Source organism: Uloborus diversus, chromosome 9 (genome assembly GCF_026930045.1).
Source record: "Uloborus diversus isolate 005 chromosome 9, Udiv.v.3.1, whole genome shotgun sequence".
NCBI lineage: Eukaryota > Metazoa > Arthropoda > Arachnida > Araneae > Uloboridae > Uloborus > Uloborus diversus.
This window is the reverse complement of record NC_072739.1, coordinates 90,287,301-90,304,167: the sequence shown is the minus strand read 5'-3', so window position 1 is coordinate 90,304,167 and position 16,867 is coordinate 90,287,301. Positions and strand designations below refer to the sequence as shown.

At 32.7% G+C, this 16,867-nt stretch overlaps 1 protein-coding gene across 1 annotated transcript in view; it reads right to left on the bottom strand.

Moving 5' to 3' along the window:
- Positions 1-16,867, bottom strand: part of LOC129229628 (uncharacterized) — a 58,700-nt gene that overhangs the window by 24,111 nt on the left and 17,722 nt on the right. Inside the window, exons 6-10 of the mRNA XM_054863982.1 lie at positions 15,509-15,565; positions 13,001-13,105; positions 9,982-10,033; positions 8,337-8,427; positions 5,649-5,699 (exon numbers count right to left, since the gene is read on the bottom strand). Of these exons, the coding sequence (XP_054719957.1) occupies positions 5,649-5,699; positions 8,337-8,427; positions 9,982-10,033; positions 13,001-13,105; positions 15,509-15,565 (356 nt within the window). The remainder of the gene's footprint in view (positions 1-5,648; positions 5,700-8,336; positions 8,428-9,981; positions 10,034-13,000; positions 13,106-15,508; positions 15,566-16,867) is intronic.

The following is a 16,867-nucleotide window of genomic DNA, read 5'->3' as shown; positions in this document are numbered from 1 at the left end:
AGGGCCTGATTATAGCACAGGCCAACTAGACCTGGGCCTGGAGACCCATCTTCCTAAAGGGCCTCAAATTTCTTAAACAATTACGCATAATAATTAAAAATAATCATAGCAACTTATTAATTGCAAAAAACTTCCTTAAAGGAGAATTTTTATCCATTCTGCTATTAGCGAATTAACCATGTCACAACTATGAGGGGCCCTAAAGGGATTCATAAATGCACATGGTTAAAGATTTACGTAAAATTCTGGGATAGACAAAGAGGCCCCAAAAATGAATTTCGATGGGGACCAAACCTGTAACCACCGTATCCCGCTATAGAGTCTTCAGGGGGCCTCCAAATTATTGTGGGCCTAGGGCCTCACTTTTAGTTAGTCGGGCCCTGTGTATTTTAGTAAATATCTTTCTTTATTTTTAGTTTGTTGGAAGCTTCAGGTTTGATAGGCTTCTGCTCAGGACTAATGTTTTCACTTTTTAGTTGACACTATATAACTACAAAGTTTCAGACACATGATAACAAAAAATCTAAATTAAGGCTGTGATTAGCAAAGGGATGTAAGTGGATATTTTTTAAGTAAAACATGTTCAAAGTTTAGATTCTAGGCAGGCTTTCATTGAAGTTTTTTTCAAATTACGCTGCACAGTATTATCTTCTGCCCCATAAAAGAGGAGAGGTTCTCCCACAGTGGGTATAGATTATCTCCACATTTTTAATTTTACATTTCACATATAGCCTTTTGCCTCTAACTGTCTCAATTGTAAAAAATCTTCAAAATAATAGGTTAATAAAAAGCATACTAGACAGAAAGCAAAATAAAGTCAATATGGCAACAGTAAAGCATAAATTAAAAAGTCTTATGATTGACTTTTAATTCAGATTAAATATTAGCAGATTAAACCTTGGAACAAAAACTAAAATAAAAAATTGGTTCTTTCTTTTCAACATTTAACATTCATAATGTTACTTCCATTTTAAACTTTTATTCAACAATTTGCAGCAATTTTCTTTGTTTACACTTAAACATTGTTATTTTTAGATCAGTGGATTTGAGAGGGGGTTGACTAATTAACTTCTTTTTAATTTAATTAACATTAACACTTACATCATAAAATACTGGGTAGGGAATTCATATAAGAAAACAGCTTTTTCAATATTTTCCCAACTCTTTGAAGATGCCCCAAACATGCATGAATATGCAATTTTCATAACAACATATGACTGTTTAAATGTTTTAATTCCTGCCATAGCTCACACAAAAGAAAAATCAATTTTCAATTTATGTTTTTTTTTTTTTTTTTTTTTTTTTTTTTCAGATTAAAATCTATATTCAGCAAAACACCAATTTTGTGTTTCTCAAGGAACTGGGTTAAAAAAATGTAAAATACAGGAAACGCATAGAAAGCAAAAAATCAAATAGAAAAAAACTAAAGGCAGTAAAGATGACTCTTTTAAAAGGTATAACATCCACATTTTACGAAAAGAACATTATTATGCATGCCATTTTAGATCATTTAAACACATTTAGTTGTGAATCCAAGAATTTAGGGTGAAAATAGTCCATAATACCCTTTAATATAACCGAATGAAGCAGTAGCATTTGTTTTCATAAATTTACTTTTAACAGTGTGTATTAGCTATGAAAAGCACAAAGGAAACATATTGCTAATTTTAGAACATTTTTCCTTTTTTTCCCTCCCATTGAAAACTTAAAATGCGTCAAATTCATAAATAACAAACTTTCCATCCAAGTTTAAATAACATTATTAGTAATATGGAAAAGTTGGGGCTTTATGAAGAAACATGAAATTTGGGGGAAACGGCGATTCGGGGGGCGTAAAATCAGGGTTGGAACAAGTTATCGTTAAATCAAGGATAAATTGAGGGGCATGGACATTAGGGTGGGCCGAAATAAGCCGAAAAAAAAAATTTCGAAATCAATTTTTGGATAGCACGCAAAAGTTGCGTAGTGAGCTAGTTAGCACTCACAAAAAATTTCTTGGATATTAAAAAATATCTAGCCGGCGCTATTTGACACTAAAAAACCGAAAAAAAAGAGAAAAATGAATTTTTTTTTTAAAACTAAATTTCAAATATTTTGCTGGAATGCACCGAAAATGTTATATAATGAGCCACTTCGAGCCCATAAAATGTTTCATTGATTTTAATGAGCATTTAACCGCACCTCTCCGACATCAAAAATTGGAGAAAAATTTAAAAATATTGAATTTCTTTAAAAACCAATGTGAAAATTATTTTTCAAAATTAAATCATAGACTAATTAATTAAATAGCACTATTAATCATAGTAATTATTATCACGCAATAGTATCATACATTTTCTAGAATTACATATAGAGATAATAAAATTTTGAAAAAGAAATCTTCAAATTTGATTTTCAATACCTCATGCATCCCTTGTTATCAAATGATGGAAGTTCTTTCCTAGCTTGAAGTTTGGCACGAATGTATCCATCTCTTGCCGTTTCACCACGAACTTTTATTGCAGCTTCGGTTATTAGTTTCACACAACGTTCCACAGCTTGTGTGTGACAGGGAAATTTCTCGAAGTGAACTCTGTCGGCTGTTCTTTGCACATTTCTTTCAATTGTTGGTCTTTTAGATGCATTGTAAGATGTGGCTCTGTTACAACACAGTTTGCCGAAATCAATATAATCAACAATTTCAAAATTAAGTTTAGGACGCTTAAAAAATCGTACGCCATCCGAGCTCCTCGTCTTCTTATTTCTAGAGTTCTGAATGCGCCGAACAGTTAATTCCCGAATGTATTTTCTTAAGTCAAACAACATTGTCAACAGTAGCTGTTCAGGATGAGCGAAATATGCATTATTTGAGAGATCTCCTTAACATGGTCTGGAAACAGCCTTGCAAGAGAAATCATTTTCCAAAAATGTTGGGCACTATACTGGCAGTTCGGTTTCATTTTTATTTCAAACCACATTGGAGCATAAACTAACATTACATACTTTACAAGAATTGTAAGATTTTCTGATGGAGTTGGAGTGCCTATATACAAGCGTAACAAACGGTTTGCAGTTGTCAGTCATCGCGCATGACTGAGTTTGCCTGGGCTAATGTCAGCCACGCTAGAAGGACAACTACCATCTTTTACTGCAAGACAGATTCTATACAAGTATTATTGTTTAGTACTTAATTTTTTTTATCTTCCATGTCCAAAACCAGAAGATTGCAGTCAATTTTATCAAATTTGACAACCTGATTTTTTTTACAATCTCTAAGAAGTTGTCTGATAGCTCCAGAATATGAATGTGGCACCTTTGTGCAACTGTCTATTTCCAGAATTAGATGTCACAGTGGCAACTCACAAGTATGCAGCAGACATATGTTTCGCTGTAAAGGCCTTTTGAGATATGTCTCAAGTAAACGAATTACTCCACCTTTCCATCCCGTATTTACATTTGTTCCGTCGCATCCAATAACCGATAAGTTAAGCAAGCTCATATTATACTTTTTTGCAAAGCCTATAATACCTTGCGAAATTTCTTTTGCACTTTCGCCAACTGTTAGTGATAAATGACCGATGTTTTTGCTACCTGGTTCTTCTATAGTGCTACATGTGCTTCAGATGCTAATTTTTGATGGCCAGATTTCTCTTGAAGGGTGTCATCTTTGCGGCCGTCAAAATACAAACCCTTTATAGCTCCCCCTTTAACTGCTCTTAAATTCCTTTCTCTTAGCTCGCTCCTTTTTCTATCGACTTCCCTCCTTACTTTGTTTTTATCGACTATATATTTTTGTTGCTTAGGAGAAACTAAGTCGAAATCAATGAGAACTGCTGTAGCAATTTTAGCCACTGCTCTGTTTGAAGCGCCAGTTATCTGCTGCTAAAGCTGTATGAGGCATAGAAAGTCTCATTTGACTTGTCGTTGTTGATGGCGCATCAGTTCGCTTACGTTTTCTTGAAAGTGGATAATTCAATTTAAAATCGTCATCTGTATTTTCTGTGCTTTCTCCTGATTCAAGCTCTGTTTCAGGTTCATTCAATGTAATATGACTTTCGTTAACCCTCAATCCACTTGTGCTGGGTACTGATATGTCTTTCTCATCCAAAGCAACACTTGTTTAAATTTTCTGGCATCTTTTTTCTTTTTCGTAGTTTCTGGGTTGTTACCTTATCCACTTTTCCAATAGCCTTTTTTCTTACTGTCCTTTGATCAATTAGAAATTACTTTTCTCTATCAGGGACTTTTGCTTTTTTTTCTGCAATTGGACGAATATAAATCTACGCATTTGCAGGCACAAATGTCAAACAAAGTCGTAGCCTCTGCTTTAAATTTGCTTAGCTTTGATAGCATTTTTTGTTGCGCTATTGTATTTAGAATAATAAGATAAAATCATGGTAATCACTCAATAATCTTAGGAATAGTAGAAGCAGTAGAGCGTCGTTTATTATCCAGGAAAAACAATTGGAACCGAAGATTAAAAAATTAGCGTCTTTTGTAACTATTTTTTATTTGAGTGTGTGCATTTTTTAAAATTGGCGTACAAATGTCGTATAAAATTGATTGAATTTTCAGTTTTTTTCTAAGTAACGTATTGCTTAAGATTTCAGTATTTACTTATTTCGAAATTACTTTATTTATTTATTTTTTTTTTAATTCATATTTCCCATGTTTCAGTCTTAAAGGAGCGTAGCTAAATATTCTACGAAACGTATAAAAATCTTTGAGGATTTCAACTAATTCACTGACAGATAATTCTAATGTTTGATGAAACTAGCTTCAAACTTTTATTTTTGACCCCCCTTCCTCTTTGTTTTTTTTTTTTTTTTTTTTTTTTTGAAAAAATGCACTTTTGCCCTTTTTTTTAGTTTTTCAAGGTCAAATAGCGCTGGCTAAACATTAAACAAATTTAACGAAATTTTTTATGGATAATAACGGGCCCATACAGCAACTTTTCCGCACTATCCAAAAACAGATTTCCAAAAAAAGTTTTTTCGGCCCACCCTAATGGACATTCAGTGCAGCCAAATCCGCCCCAGTGAAATGTATCATTAAATTGAGGAAATCATTAAAACGGGTATCCTTGAATTGAAGCTAGACTGTATATTTACTTTAGTATGAATTTTAAAAAGTCAAACATTTACTAATAAAAGAAATCAGTAGGGAAGAACACTTGGGAGACCTCTCCAAAGTACAGTGTAGCATGTGTATCCACTGGTTTGTTTAACCAAAATGCTTATATCTCAGAAGCAGTGTAATAACTAGCTACATGTTGCAAAACCAAATGGGATAGGCACTATCATAAATCCCACGTACTTTCCTCCACAGGGTGCTTAAAATAACATACAAACCTGTCCCAGTGATACTTAAAAGACTAGCAGATCCAGAAAGTGAATCCTTTCTCCAAAATTTCAAATATCTAGAACACTACATATTCTATTCGAGAAGAGCCTCATTTATACCTTGTATAAGTGAAAAAAGCACGTAAATGAATAAACTTATTACATGAGATTTAAAAAATTATGTTTACAATTTCTCAACACCAAAAGAAAATAAGAAATTCATTTTGAATAAAAATAAATCTAGCATCGACAAGAGAATTAATTTTGTTTTAATTTATAACAAGCTTTGCAAAAATCTACTCTCTAAGGCACAATATTTCAACTTACCTTTCATATTGGCCCATGCGTTCATAGCATAAGGAACGGTTACCATAAAACCTAAATTAAACAAAATATACAAATATAATGATTAAATTTAAAAAAATGGTTACACAAATAGGACGTAATTCAGAAAAATAATGAAAATAAATTTTGAGCAAAGAACTAAAAACGTTTTCAAAAAAAAGAAAAACCATAACAATTGAACACATGCAAAAACTTCCTAAAGAAAAGCATTTTGTGTTAAATAATACATTTTATTTTTTAAATAAAGCAGAACTCTGCAACAAGCATTTGACAGTTTACTTTATATCCTTTTTTAAAAATAATTTGTAATTATCATTTTACTAATTAAGTAAAAATTCAGAGGATGTAGTTAAAAAGTGTGTAGATTCCAAATGAACAGAAAAGACAAAATATAAACATTTATATTTCCTATTTTAAAATGTTCTGTATTCCACAATGATTTCTAGCATAAAAGAGCAGTTTGTGGATGAGTTTCACTGAATTATTCCAGTTTTTTTTTCTGTGCAATTTTTCTGCACTTCTTATACCGTATTACCGTGCATCATCCGGCATACCGGAAAAAAGCGAGGTTGACCAGCATGCCGGGAAATTTCAATTTTCCAGCATGCAGGATAATTTAAGGTTTATCTTGCAACAAAACAAAAGTATATTTCCCAATTCAGTTTTAATCAGAAAGCAAACCATTGTAAGGAGAAAAATAAATAAATCACGAAAGAAACCTTCTTTCAAAAAAAAAAAAAAATGTGTATTGCATATAATATGTGCTTGTTACTTATGGTAGGTCATTATTAATGAATTTGATTATGTGGCAATAAAGTAATCAATACAGAAGCAATCGTCCTTACTGCCATTTGTTCATATTTTTTTAAATAAATTATTTTAGGTTCCCCCTTTCAGAGGTAACTTTAATTTTTATATATTGAATAGGTATGGTAAATTCTTTGGCACTGGTTTAGGGGCGGTAACTTCCTGCATAAATGTTTGTTTGCTTACTTACTTTCAATTTAATTTTTACAAAATCATTCGTTATTAAATAATATTTTTCTTTTTAAAATAACAAATGACATTGTTAGCGAATATTTTTACAAAATTAAACTGTTTAATAATATTGATAAGGTATGTATTGAACTTATATTCATTTTTAAGCTGAATATATTTTTTATAGTATACATTTTTTTTCCTAACCTCAATTTTTCCGGCATGCTGGAAAGGACCAGGTAAATGTTATTGAAAATCTGGTGACCCCTGAATTTTGCTGCATGCCGGATGATGCTGGGTAATACGGTAATTCTGATCACCACTGTATGCATTAATTTATAGCACAGAGAAGTGAATGACAATTTTAATGCTTCATAGCAAGTTCAAACTTTTTCTGTAGATTTTTTCCCATAGTATGCTTTGGAAAATTGGCATGTATTTTCAAATATGTTTGCCACTGGTTACATATCAAAAAATCAAAACATATTTTAATAACATATTCTTGGTTCAGATGGCTTGTTTTGCCTTTTGTTAAGATATTAGTCAGGGTTTATGCTACGATCGCATTTTTCGCAAAATGCGAAAACACTATCTCAATTGCGAAAGTAAAGCAAAGCACTTTCGCTTTTTTGCTCAACTAAAAAATAAGTTAATTTGAAAAAAAGGAAACTTATAATCCAAGACAGGAAGCACGCATGGCGATAGTCAACTTAATCTTTAAATCTCAGTAAAGATGCTTAAATTACAATCAAGTTCCAATACTTTGTCTTATACAGCATTATGTCCCCTCAAAAACTGCATTATTAGTAGGAGGAGAGTGCAATTTTCTAAAAACCAAACATATGTTTTCTTAATGATAAGCATAATCCAAGACTTTTATTTTATGCTTAAAAAAACGCTGCTGTACTAATTGCTTTAAAGATATCATAGAAGAAATTTTCAATTATTTTAAACTGGAGATGAAACACAGAGGCATTTAGAAAGATATGAGAATGTAAACATTTTTTAGCATTTTGCTAAAACTTTTTCCTTAATTTTAGCTTTTATGCTAAAGAACTTTTGAACCTAGCTTAAACCCTGATATTAGTAAAAGTTGATTCTGTTTTATCTCAGCACATCGAAATTATAGCTATAAGTATTTCAGCAGATGATCCGTGCAATTTATCCATATATACAGGAGATTATAGTTCAAAAAAATTCTGTACCATCCTTAAAACTCACGATTTTTTTTTATTGTGTTTCTACTATTTTCAAAAATATTTTCATCTCTCCTTTTCTAACTTTTGAACACTCCTTGATCTCTTTGAAAATCCTTGATTTAAGACCCTCAACAGCTAAATAATCCCAGCATTTCTTATAACAGTTAAAAATAAATTTTTGCATCAAAAAGTAGACCAATGAAATACATTTCAATTGCGGTTGTTAGAGCTAATAGACACACACATGGACTCAGGCACATACCCATGTGGGGTGGGGGGGGGGGGGGTTCACTGCAAGAAACCAACGACAGAATACAGCTGTGTTTTAGAAACATATGGACATGGTTTGAACACCTTGGTTGCAAACACAAGAAACACATGGTTGCAAAACATTTCTCCCTAGACCTCTTATTCATGACCCTCCAAAATCTGAAGTGGATCTACTCTTGCATGAAATCAAAGAATATCAAAGTGAGAAAATTTTTCAAAGTACCTATATTCAGCAGGATACACCTTAATAGACTCACTAAATAAGTTTACAGCCTTGGAATATAAACCTAAAGTTGCTAAAGCATTTCCTTTACCTAAAAAGAGGGAAAACAACAATTCAGTAAAAATATATGATCAAGTTTTAATATTTTAGAGCAGGGATTCTCAACCTGGGGTCATAGAAGAATTTCTAGGAAGGCGTGAATGTGTCCAAAAAGAAAGTAAAAGTTAATATAATTTACTCAATTCTGAGGTCACATGTAAATACTTTTGACATAATTATCATTTTGAAGTGTTTAGTGCAGTTTTAATCCACATATCCCTGTGAATCTGTATTGGTAGCACTCACAGGCATAAAGTAAAAATGTCGAGCAAGGATAGCCATTAAAAGGGACCAGAGGAACGCTTTTTCAGAAGCAACAACTTAAAATTCAAAAACGTGTCAAGAGAAAACTGTTTAGTCCCTTTTTGATGTTGAGAAAAAGACTGGTCTGCATGCCAACCTCACCTAGATCCTAGATTACTTAAAAATTATTTGTACTTAGATCTATGATTGCATGTGTTCTAATACGAATAAGTTCAAAATAAAGTTATGTGTAACAAAAATTTTGTCCGCAATTGACTATTATTTTTTTAAATCGTCAGCTTTAGCTACCCCAACTAACTTCAGTTTAAAATTTTTGATTGTATCCTTGTGTTAACCACATAAGATGGCTTAATGGGAGAGGGGGTGAGCTCACATGAGTGCTCTAAGGGGGACGCAGAGCCTAAAAGGTCGTGAACTGCTGTCTTACAGCTTACACAACTACAAAGAAAAGTTTCCTAAATTCAAATTCAACATTCTCTGTCACTTATTCTCACATCAAAAGAAAAGACTGGGAGCCTTACACATAATATAAAATTTCTTCTTGTAACTGTTGCAGTTTTCAACCATGATCAACCAAACTCAGGAATAAAAATAATGATAGATTATGAAGAAACAAAATATAAAATTAACATTGGAATAAAATGTTTACATATGTGCCCTAAATAAATACAGTAATAATTATGTTACAAAGGATAAACATGCCAATTAAATCTCAGCCAAATATTTTGAGATTACAAAAAGCTTCTTTTCAAATGGTATAGGTAAGTAAAATGAACAATGAGAGCTTATGAATGAAAAGCCATCTGAAAAAAAAATAATTAAATAAAATAACCATCATAATGCTCTGCTCTGGCTAGATACTACTATCAACACTCTTTATGATCCCATATGCATTATAATTAGATTTAAACACAATAACATTTTAATTGTTATTACCTTTTTTTTTTTTTTTTTTTTTTTTTTTTTTTTTTTTTTTTTTTTTTGCATTTATAGCACACAAATCAAAGGTACTCCTTGAGATGACCTGTATTTAATGATTGGAAAGTAATTTTATATTTCACTTTTTATTGGGGAAAAGTAAACTGAAGGTGAAAATGAGATATACATCTAACAAAGTCACAATAAGGAAAAACCAAATTTTACCTCTTTATTTTAACTTTTATTAAAGGAACAGTTTTGGAAAAATAATGACTGCTGGCATGTAATATGGTTGAATTTCCCTGCACAATGTAAATGGTCTTACATATTAACATTTATACATAACAAAAAGAAAAGGCATTACGTGCAAGCTCCCTGCTTCTCAATATCACAATTTGTTCATCCTCATCTGGGAGCTAAAATGAATTAAAATCAAAATTAGATACTTACATACAATACACAGGGAAAAACAATGTAAAAATATCATTTAATAAATATTTTTGATCATACGGGTGATTGTTTTTAAGTTCTCGAAATAGAGAACAAGGATAGCAAATAAAAACGTTTTTTTTTCCTTCCATATACTCACCTGAAACTCTAATACACTTCTAACACCTAACAGTGAATTTGTTTATACCTTAAAAAAAATGATGAACCTTACTCTGAAAAAACATGCTGAAACTGCTTCTTTCACTTATTCATTGCTTGTAAATTTCTTGTCACAAAGTTCTTTTTTCATTTCATCATTTTTTGTTTTGAATTTGATGTTTCGGATATTTTCTTATGAAAATGGGGGGGGGTTTGGGGATGAATGAGCAATAACGTTTTCTTGTTGATTTGTCAGTGTGACATCACGCACAATTTGCTGCAGCATTATCATTTCTATTCTTACAAAATTTTGTGTTTCGGGTCGGAAGACCATTTGCAACATGTTGTTGTATGCAGTTGATATCTACAAATTTGATTTTAACATATTGGAATTCATAAAACTAATGCTTTTAAATTGCTGTCCTGTCCTATTTCTACTGGGTAAAACTCAATGCTTTCATTTGTTCATCGCTCGTAACTTTCTTCCCACGAAGTTCATTTTTCGTTTTGGGGAACAGATAATAATCGTGGGAGTCAGGTGGATGATTAATAATATCAACGCCTACTTTGTGCAGGGCGGCCAACGCAAGACGACTCTTGTGAACTGGAGAATTGTAACTTAGGAGCAACACACCTTTCATCAATTTTCCTCTTTATTTTTCTTTGATTGCTTCTTTTAACTGTTCTAATATTAAAGCAGATCTGTATATCTCCCATTATAAAGGCACCTTTATCTTCATAATCGATCAATAATCCTTCTTCTCAAAAGATCGCCAGCATGAGTTTTCCAGATGATTGTATCACCTTAAACTTTTTGGGCATTTACCTTGTGCGAACTTTGCTGTCCCTTTTTTATGCCACTGCATGGAATCTTGCTTAGACTCTGGTTCATAATGATCAACACAAGATTTATCCAAAGTAAAAATTCGGGCCCATACATGATCCTTATCCTCACTACTGAGGTCCAAAGACTCACACAAACATTCGACACGCTGTTGCTTTTGCGGCGGTGTGAGTACTTTTGGCACCCATCTTGCACTGATCTTTGTCACGTCAAAATGATCATGCAGGATTTAAAAAATGGTTTTCAACCATTTCTGTGATTTGTTTCTTCTTCACCCGAGCATCTTCTAGTAGAATTTTTTCTACTTTCTCAAGAAGTTCCGGAGTGGTCAATAGGCCACCTCGAACATGGGTCATCTTCAAGCGACTCTCTGCTTTGCTTAAAAAGTCCATGCCACTTATAAATCATTGTTTGAATGGGGCAAGATTTCCGTAAACCAATGACAATACTTCCATAGTGGTTTGAACAGACTTTCCGTGTTTAGCCAGGGACTTAATAACGGCGTGGTGTTCGATTTTCTTCATAATGTCAGTTTTCTTCCCGATTGAGTTGCTTGATTGGGGATAGTTCAAAGTCTAATGATGCAGTTAACATAAAACTTAGCATTTATACAAATGATTAGGACAAAAAATATCCCAAACACTGATTCCCATCCCCTCCATTCCGCAGAATTAAAAATGCACTCTTGTGTTTTCAGTGGTCAAGACTTTTGTGCAGCACCCAGACCGGCGAGGCGTCCGGTCATCTATAGATGTGTTGATGACCATGAAAAAAAGGACAGGTCTTGTTTAGTTGTAGAAGAACTTAATTCATAGCGTTTTAAATTTTTTCCTCTGAAAGTAGTCGAAAAACAATCACTTTTCCAATATCATTTGATTCTTGTGCTGCCATCTTTTGAGTAAAAAAAAAAAGAGGCGTGGTAAAGAGATATAAATTTAGCGAATCCACTCTGCGTTTCCCCTCACTCGTTCTCAATACCTTCAGGCAATCAAATTCTTTAACTGTTGGAGTTTCAAACCATTCTACTTATCGGTTGCAACGGCACATCCTGCTGCTCTACGTTACGAAATGTGACGTTGTCTGATTTCTTCTGGATGATAAAGTGCTATTTAATTTTTTTGTTTTTGCTAAACATTTTTCCTTTTCTAATTATGCAACAAGTTTCAAAGTTTGCATTATTACATGGTCACATTTGAGCTAATAATATTTCAACTCTATTTTTAAGTGGCAATTTTCCTTGAAAAAGAAAGAACAGCTTTCATGCATTTGTTTTTTGAGGTTTAGGAAAAATTATTCCAAATATTTTTGATTGTGTGGTCTAAAAAATGAATAGATAGTATTTTTTCAGCAACTGTGTTTTACGTAAAATTGGCCAATGAAAAGGTCAAGTCCTTTAGTAAAGAAAACTCGAATGAGCCTTTTAAGGAAGTTTTTTGACACAAGCAACATTTATATCAACTACCTATACCAGCAATGATAGCATCAATTGAATGTAATTTTTCAGCCCTCAAAAGAATCCAGACACAGAAAAGATCAACTCAAAGTTAAAATCATATAAATAACCTTTTGTTACTATCTATTGAAAAAGCATTATCGCCATACTAAGTAGAAAAGGAAGATTTTGATTCTAAATGCATAGAAAAATTTGCTGGAAGGGCCTCAAGACTTGCTTAATTGTACAAATATTTAGGGAAAAATCTGAATACATTAAATATTGTTTGTTTTTTTTACTTTAATTTTCATTATAATTTTGAAATATTAAATTTAAAACATGGAAAAAATGTTGTTTTTTATAAATAAGATTGAGTATGTAATAATTTGTTTCAAATTACTTATGAAGATTTTTATGTGTTTGCGGACCTGTTAGTTAGCGATGACTGATGCAAGATCATACTTTCATCTTCATAAATTTAAAAAAAAATGTTTGAAATAAAGAAAATTATCACTTTACATTGGATGTCTGGACAGAACAGTCTTTACTTGGAGCTTCAGAAGATGTGCTGTTTCTATGTTTTTTGGCAATAACTGCTACAAAGGCACTGGAAGGATCTATGTTCTAAGAAAAAAAGGAAACTTTCAAAAACTTGAGCCAGTGTAAATTCAAATAAATATTTGGGCATACACAGCTTTTAAGATTTCCCCTGAAAGGGTGAATCTTTGGCGTTCAAACATATGGTAAGTAAAAGTATGAAAAATATTTCCAAAACAAAAGTCATTAAAATATAATTACAGTGTAACCGTGATTTAACGATTGTCAAGGGACTGGAAAAAGCTATCGTTAAATCAAGGATATATTGGGTTGTTCGGAAAGTCATTTCGTTTTTTTTTGGGGAACATGAAAGACAGTTTTCGTATAATGAATAAATATTTTATTAAATTATATATTGGCCATTCTGGTCCAACACCTTTTGCCATCTTTCTGGCAGTAACATAATTCCCCTCTCATAAAAGTTTTGGTCCTTGCTGGCAAAAAACTGGTTCAGGTGGTTTTTGACATCTTCATTTGAGGTAAAGGTTTTGCCATCCAAAAAATTTTGCAGGGACCGGAACAAATAGTAGTCGGAAGGCGCCAGATCTGGATAATATGGTGGATGTTGCAGTACGTCCCATTCAAGCTGTAAAAGTTTTTGGCCAGTGACCAAACTTGTGTGAGGTCTCGCATTATCCTGGTGGAACACTACACCCTTCCTGTTGATTAATTTGGGCCACTTCTCTTAAAATGAATCATTCAATTTGTCCAGCTGATGACAATAGACTTCTTAATTAATCGTTGTATTGTCCGGCAAAAGCTCAAAAAAAAACGATTCCTTTGACATCCCACCAAACGGAGAGCATCACCTTTTTTTTGGTGAATGTTGGCTTTTGGCACGCTTTGAGCCGGTTCATCTTTTCTGCTCCATGACCTCTTGCATTTAACATTGTTGTATACAACCCATTTTTCGTCCCCAGTAATAATCCGCTTAAAAAATGGATCATTTTCTTGACGTTTGAGGAGCGAATCACACGCGTCAACGCGACGACACAAATTTCGCTCCGTAAGGACAAGGGGCACCCACACATCGAGCTTTGAGGTTAAGCCCATGCCTTTTAAATGGCCATAAACAGTCGAATTCGACAAATTTAATCTCTCACCGATCTCTCGTGTGGTTATTCGCCGATTTGCATCAACTAATGCCTTTATCGCATCTTTGTCAGCTTCGACCGGCCTTCCAGACCGTGGTGCATCTTCGACATAAAAATTGCCGGATCGAAATTTTGCAAACCAGTTCTGGCACTGGCGTACTGTTAACACGCCTTCTCCATACACATCTGTCAATTTTTTTTTCTCGCTTGGACAGCATTTTTACCTTTTCTGAAGTAAAAAAGTAAAATATGACGAAAATGCTGCTTATTGCTCTCCATATTTAAAAGGGCACCAACCAAAAACTACTGCGTAGAATTAATAGAACTTTTTCACACACAAGCCTTGCAATATCAGCTCTCAAGACATATAACGGTTATGCGGCTTAAGTGTGAAGTTGCTTTCGAAAAAACGTAATTAAGTCTTCTGACGGGAAAAAACGAAATTACTTTCCGAACAACCCAATAGTTAAAATCGAGGAGAATAGATAGTCAATGCAATCAAATCACGACCAGTGAAATGCATTATTAAATTGAGGAAATCGTTAAATTGTTTATTGTTAAATAGAAATTATACTGTATATCCATTTCGAGTGCAGTACAACAATCAAACACCAAACACAATAAATGCTACATCAACTATTACAACACTGAAAGCACTTAATTGCTTCATAAGTTGAAAAAACTTCACATGTGAGATGTAGATCGATAATGTGATATGCTCAGTTAATCAATCTTTAGATCTCGACTAACAATATGTATTACATTGTTTACATTTTTATTATTCATGCCAAAATTCAGAATTCATAAAACTGACACATTTAGTAGATGTGAACCACAAGATTTTTGTCAGATTGAAATAAGTTGATAGTAAATTAATAATATAAGTAGAGAGATAGTCAAACCAAATCAGCATACAGTGTGGATTGTGTGCACAGAAAATCCAATTACTCATGAACTAAAGTGGTATAACAACAGTTAGTGCCGTATCTGCAATATTTCTGAGCTGCAGCAAATCTTGAAACTGGGGTCTTTAACACTTTTCCTTCAAATTTTTACAGGGAGTTTGAACGAAAAAAAAAAACAAAGAAATATGGTGAATTTGCCACCAGAGGCAAGGGCTTGTATTCATAAGGGATGAACCAAGCACTTGCACCCCCTAGATCAATGACAACAGTAATCTGCAGAATAGTGAAAAGGGGAAATTGAACAACATTTTTTTTTCTTTCCCCCCTTCTATAGAAAAATGAGAGCAAAATAATTTTCAATGAAATCATATTTTTTAAACACTAATTACAAACAGGAAAGAAACAAATTTGATTGCTGTGACAATACTTACTGTTTCAGAATTTGGGTCTTGTTCTAACTCCTGTTGTTTTTTCCTTTCTTTTTTGCGCTGAAAAAGCAAAAATATTTCAGATTACTCAACTTTAAACTAGGGATGCACCAATAAGCAAATTGGCCAATTGCCAGTTAATTGACTGAGCCGATTAGTGATCATGATTACCTTTAATACAGTCAAACTCGCTTAGAACGAAACGAGTAATGATTTAACGAGAACCTGGATTTAACGAGGAAATCGAAAATAATTGGTTGGTATAATGCTACATCAATGGGAGCATAACTCACTTTTAACAAGCAAACTCCACTTAAATTGAGTTTTTTTTTTTTTTAATTCATAAAATTTCAATTGACTTCCAGCTCAGATGATCAATTTTCGGAAAAAAGCCTTTAGCAGTCTGAAGTCAACCTGAAGTAAGCGATGAGTCATAAATCCCGATTACAAGTGATGACGGCTCATTTTTAAAAATTTGTGTTGTAGAGAAAACTTTTGAGAGCTATTCATTGACAATATATTGACACCAATGTTATTACTTCCGAGGATACAGAAACTCAAATTTAAGCAAATGCAGGTGATAAACAAAAAAGAAAAACTGGAAAATGAAAAAAAAAAAACAATGATAGTAACTTACAATATGTAAAATTTGAAGCTGAACTACCCTCAACAATTTCAACAGTTTTTGATGTGCAGAAAAACTTGCGGAGTGTAAATGACAATGTTTCTTTTGCTATGAATGTTCCTCAAAAAATACAAAAAAGAGATACTGAGACTAGTTCAAAGCAAATTAATCAATTTCTTCACAACTGTCCCAAAATAAAAACAACCAAACCAAATATGTACGAGGTTTTATGATATTTTTCACAAACCGTTTTTTTACAAGCACTCAATTATAACGAACAAAAATCGTAGTTCATTCGTGCTCGTTGAAAGCAAGCTCGACAGTACTACCTATTTCTCCACCAGTGCTTCTTTTTTTTCTTTTATAACAAATAGTTAATAGTTTATTCTTGAGAGACAATTTATTTTTCTCCCTTTTTCTAATTTTCTAAAAAAAATTTCAAAATTTCATAAATTTCTTGGAGCCAATTTTCATCTTACTGTTAACAAATTACATTATGTTAACTAAACATGAAAATTTAAAAATATTAAGGGGTAGCTGCAGTCAGCACGCTAATTTAGAAGCACTTTTAGTATAAATTTATTATTATTTTTTAACTATTAGTAGCCATTTAATCCAAGATTTTTACCCTTTATAAAAATTATAAGTTTAACTAAAAGCTTTATAGTGAAGAAAAGTATTGACACATGAAAAACGTAGCAACATTGTATATATGTGTATTTATTCGAAATAGGAAA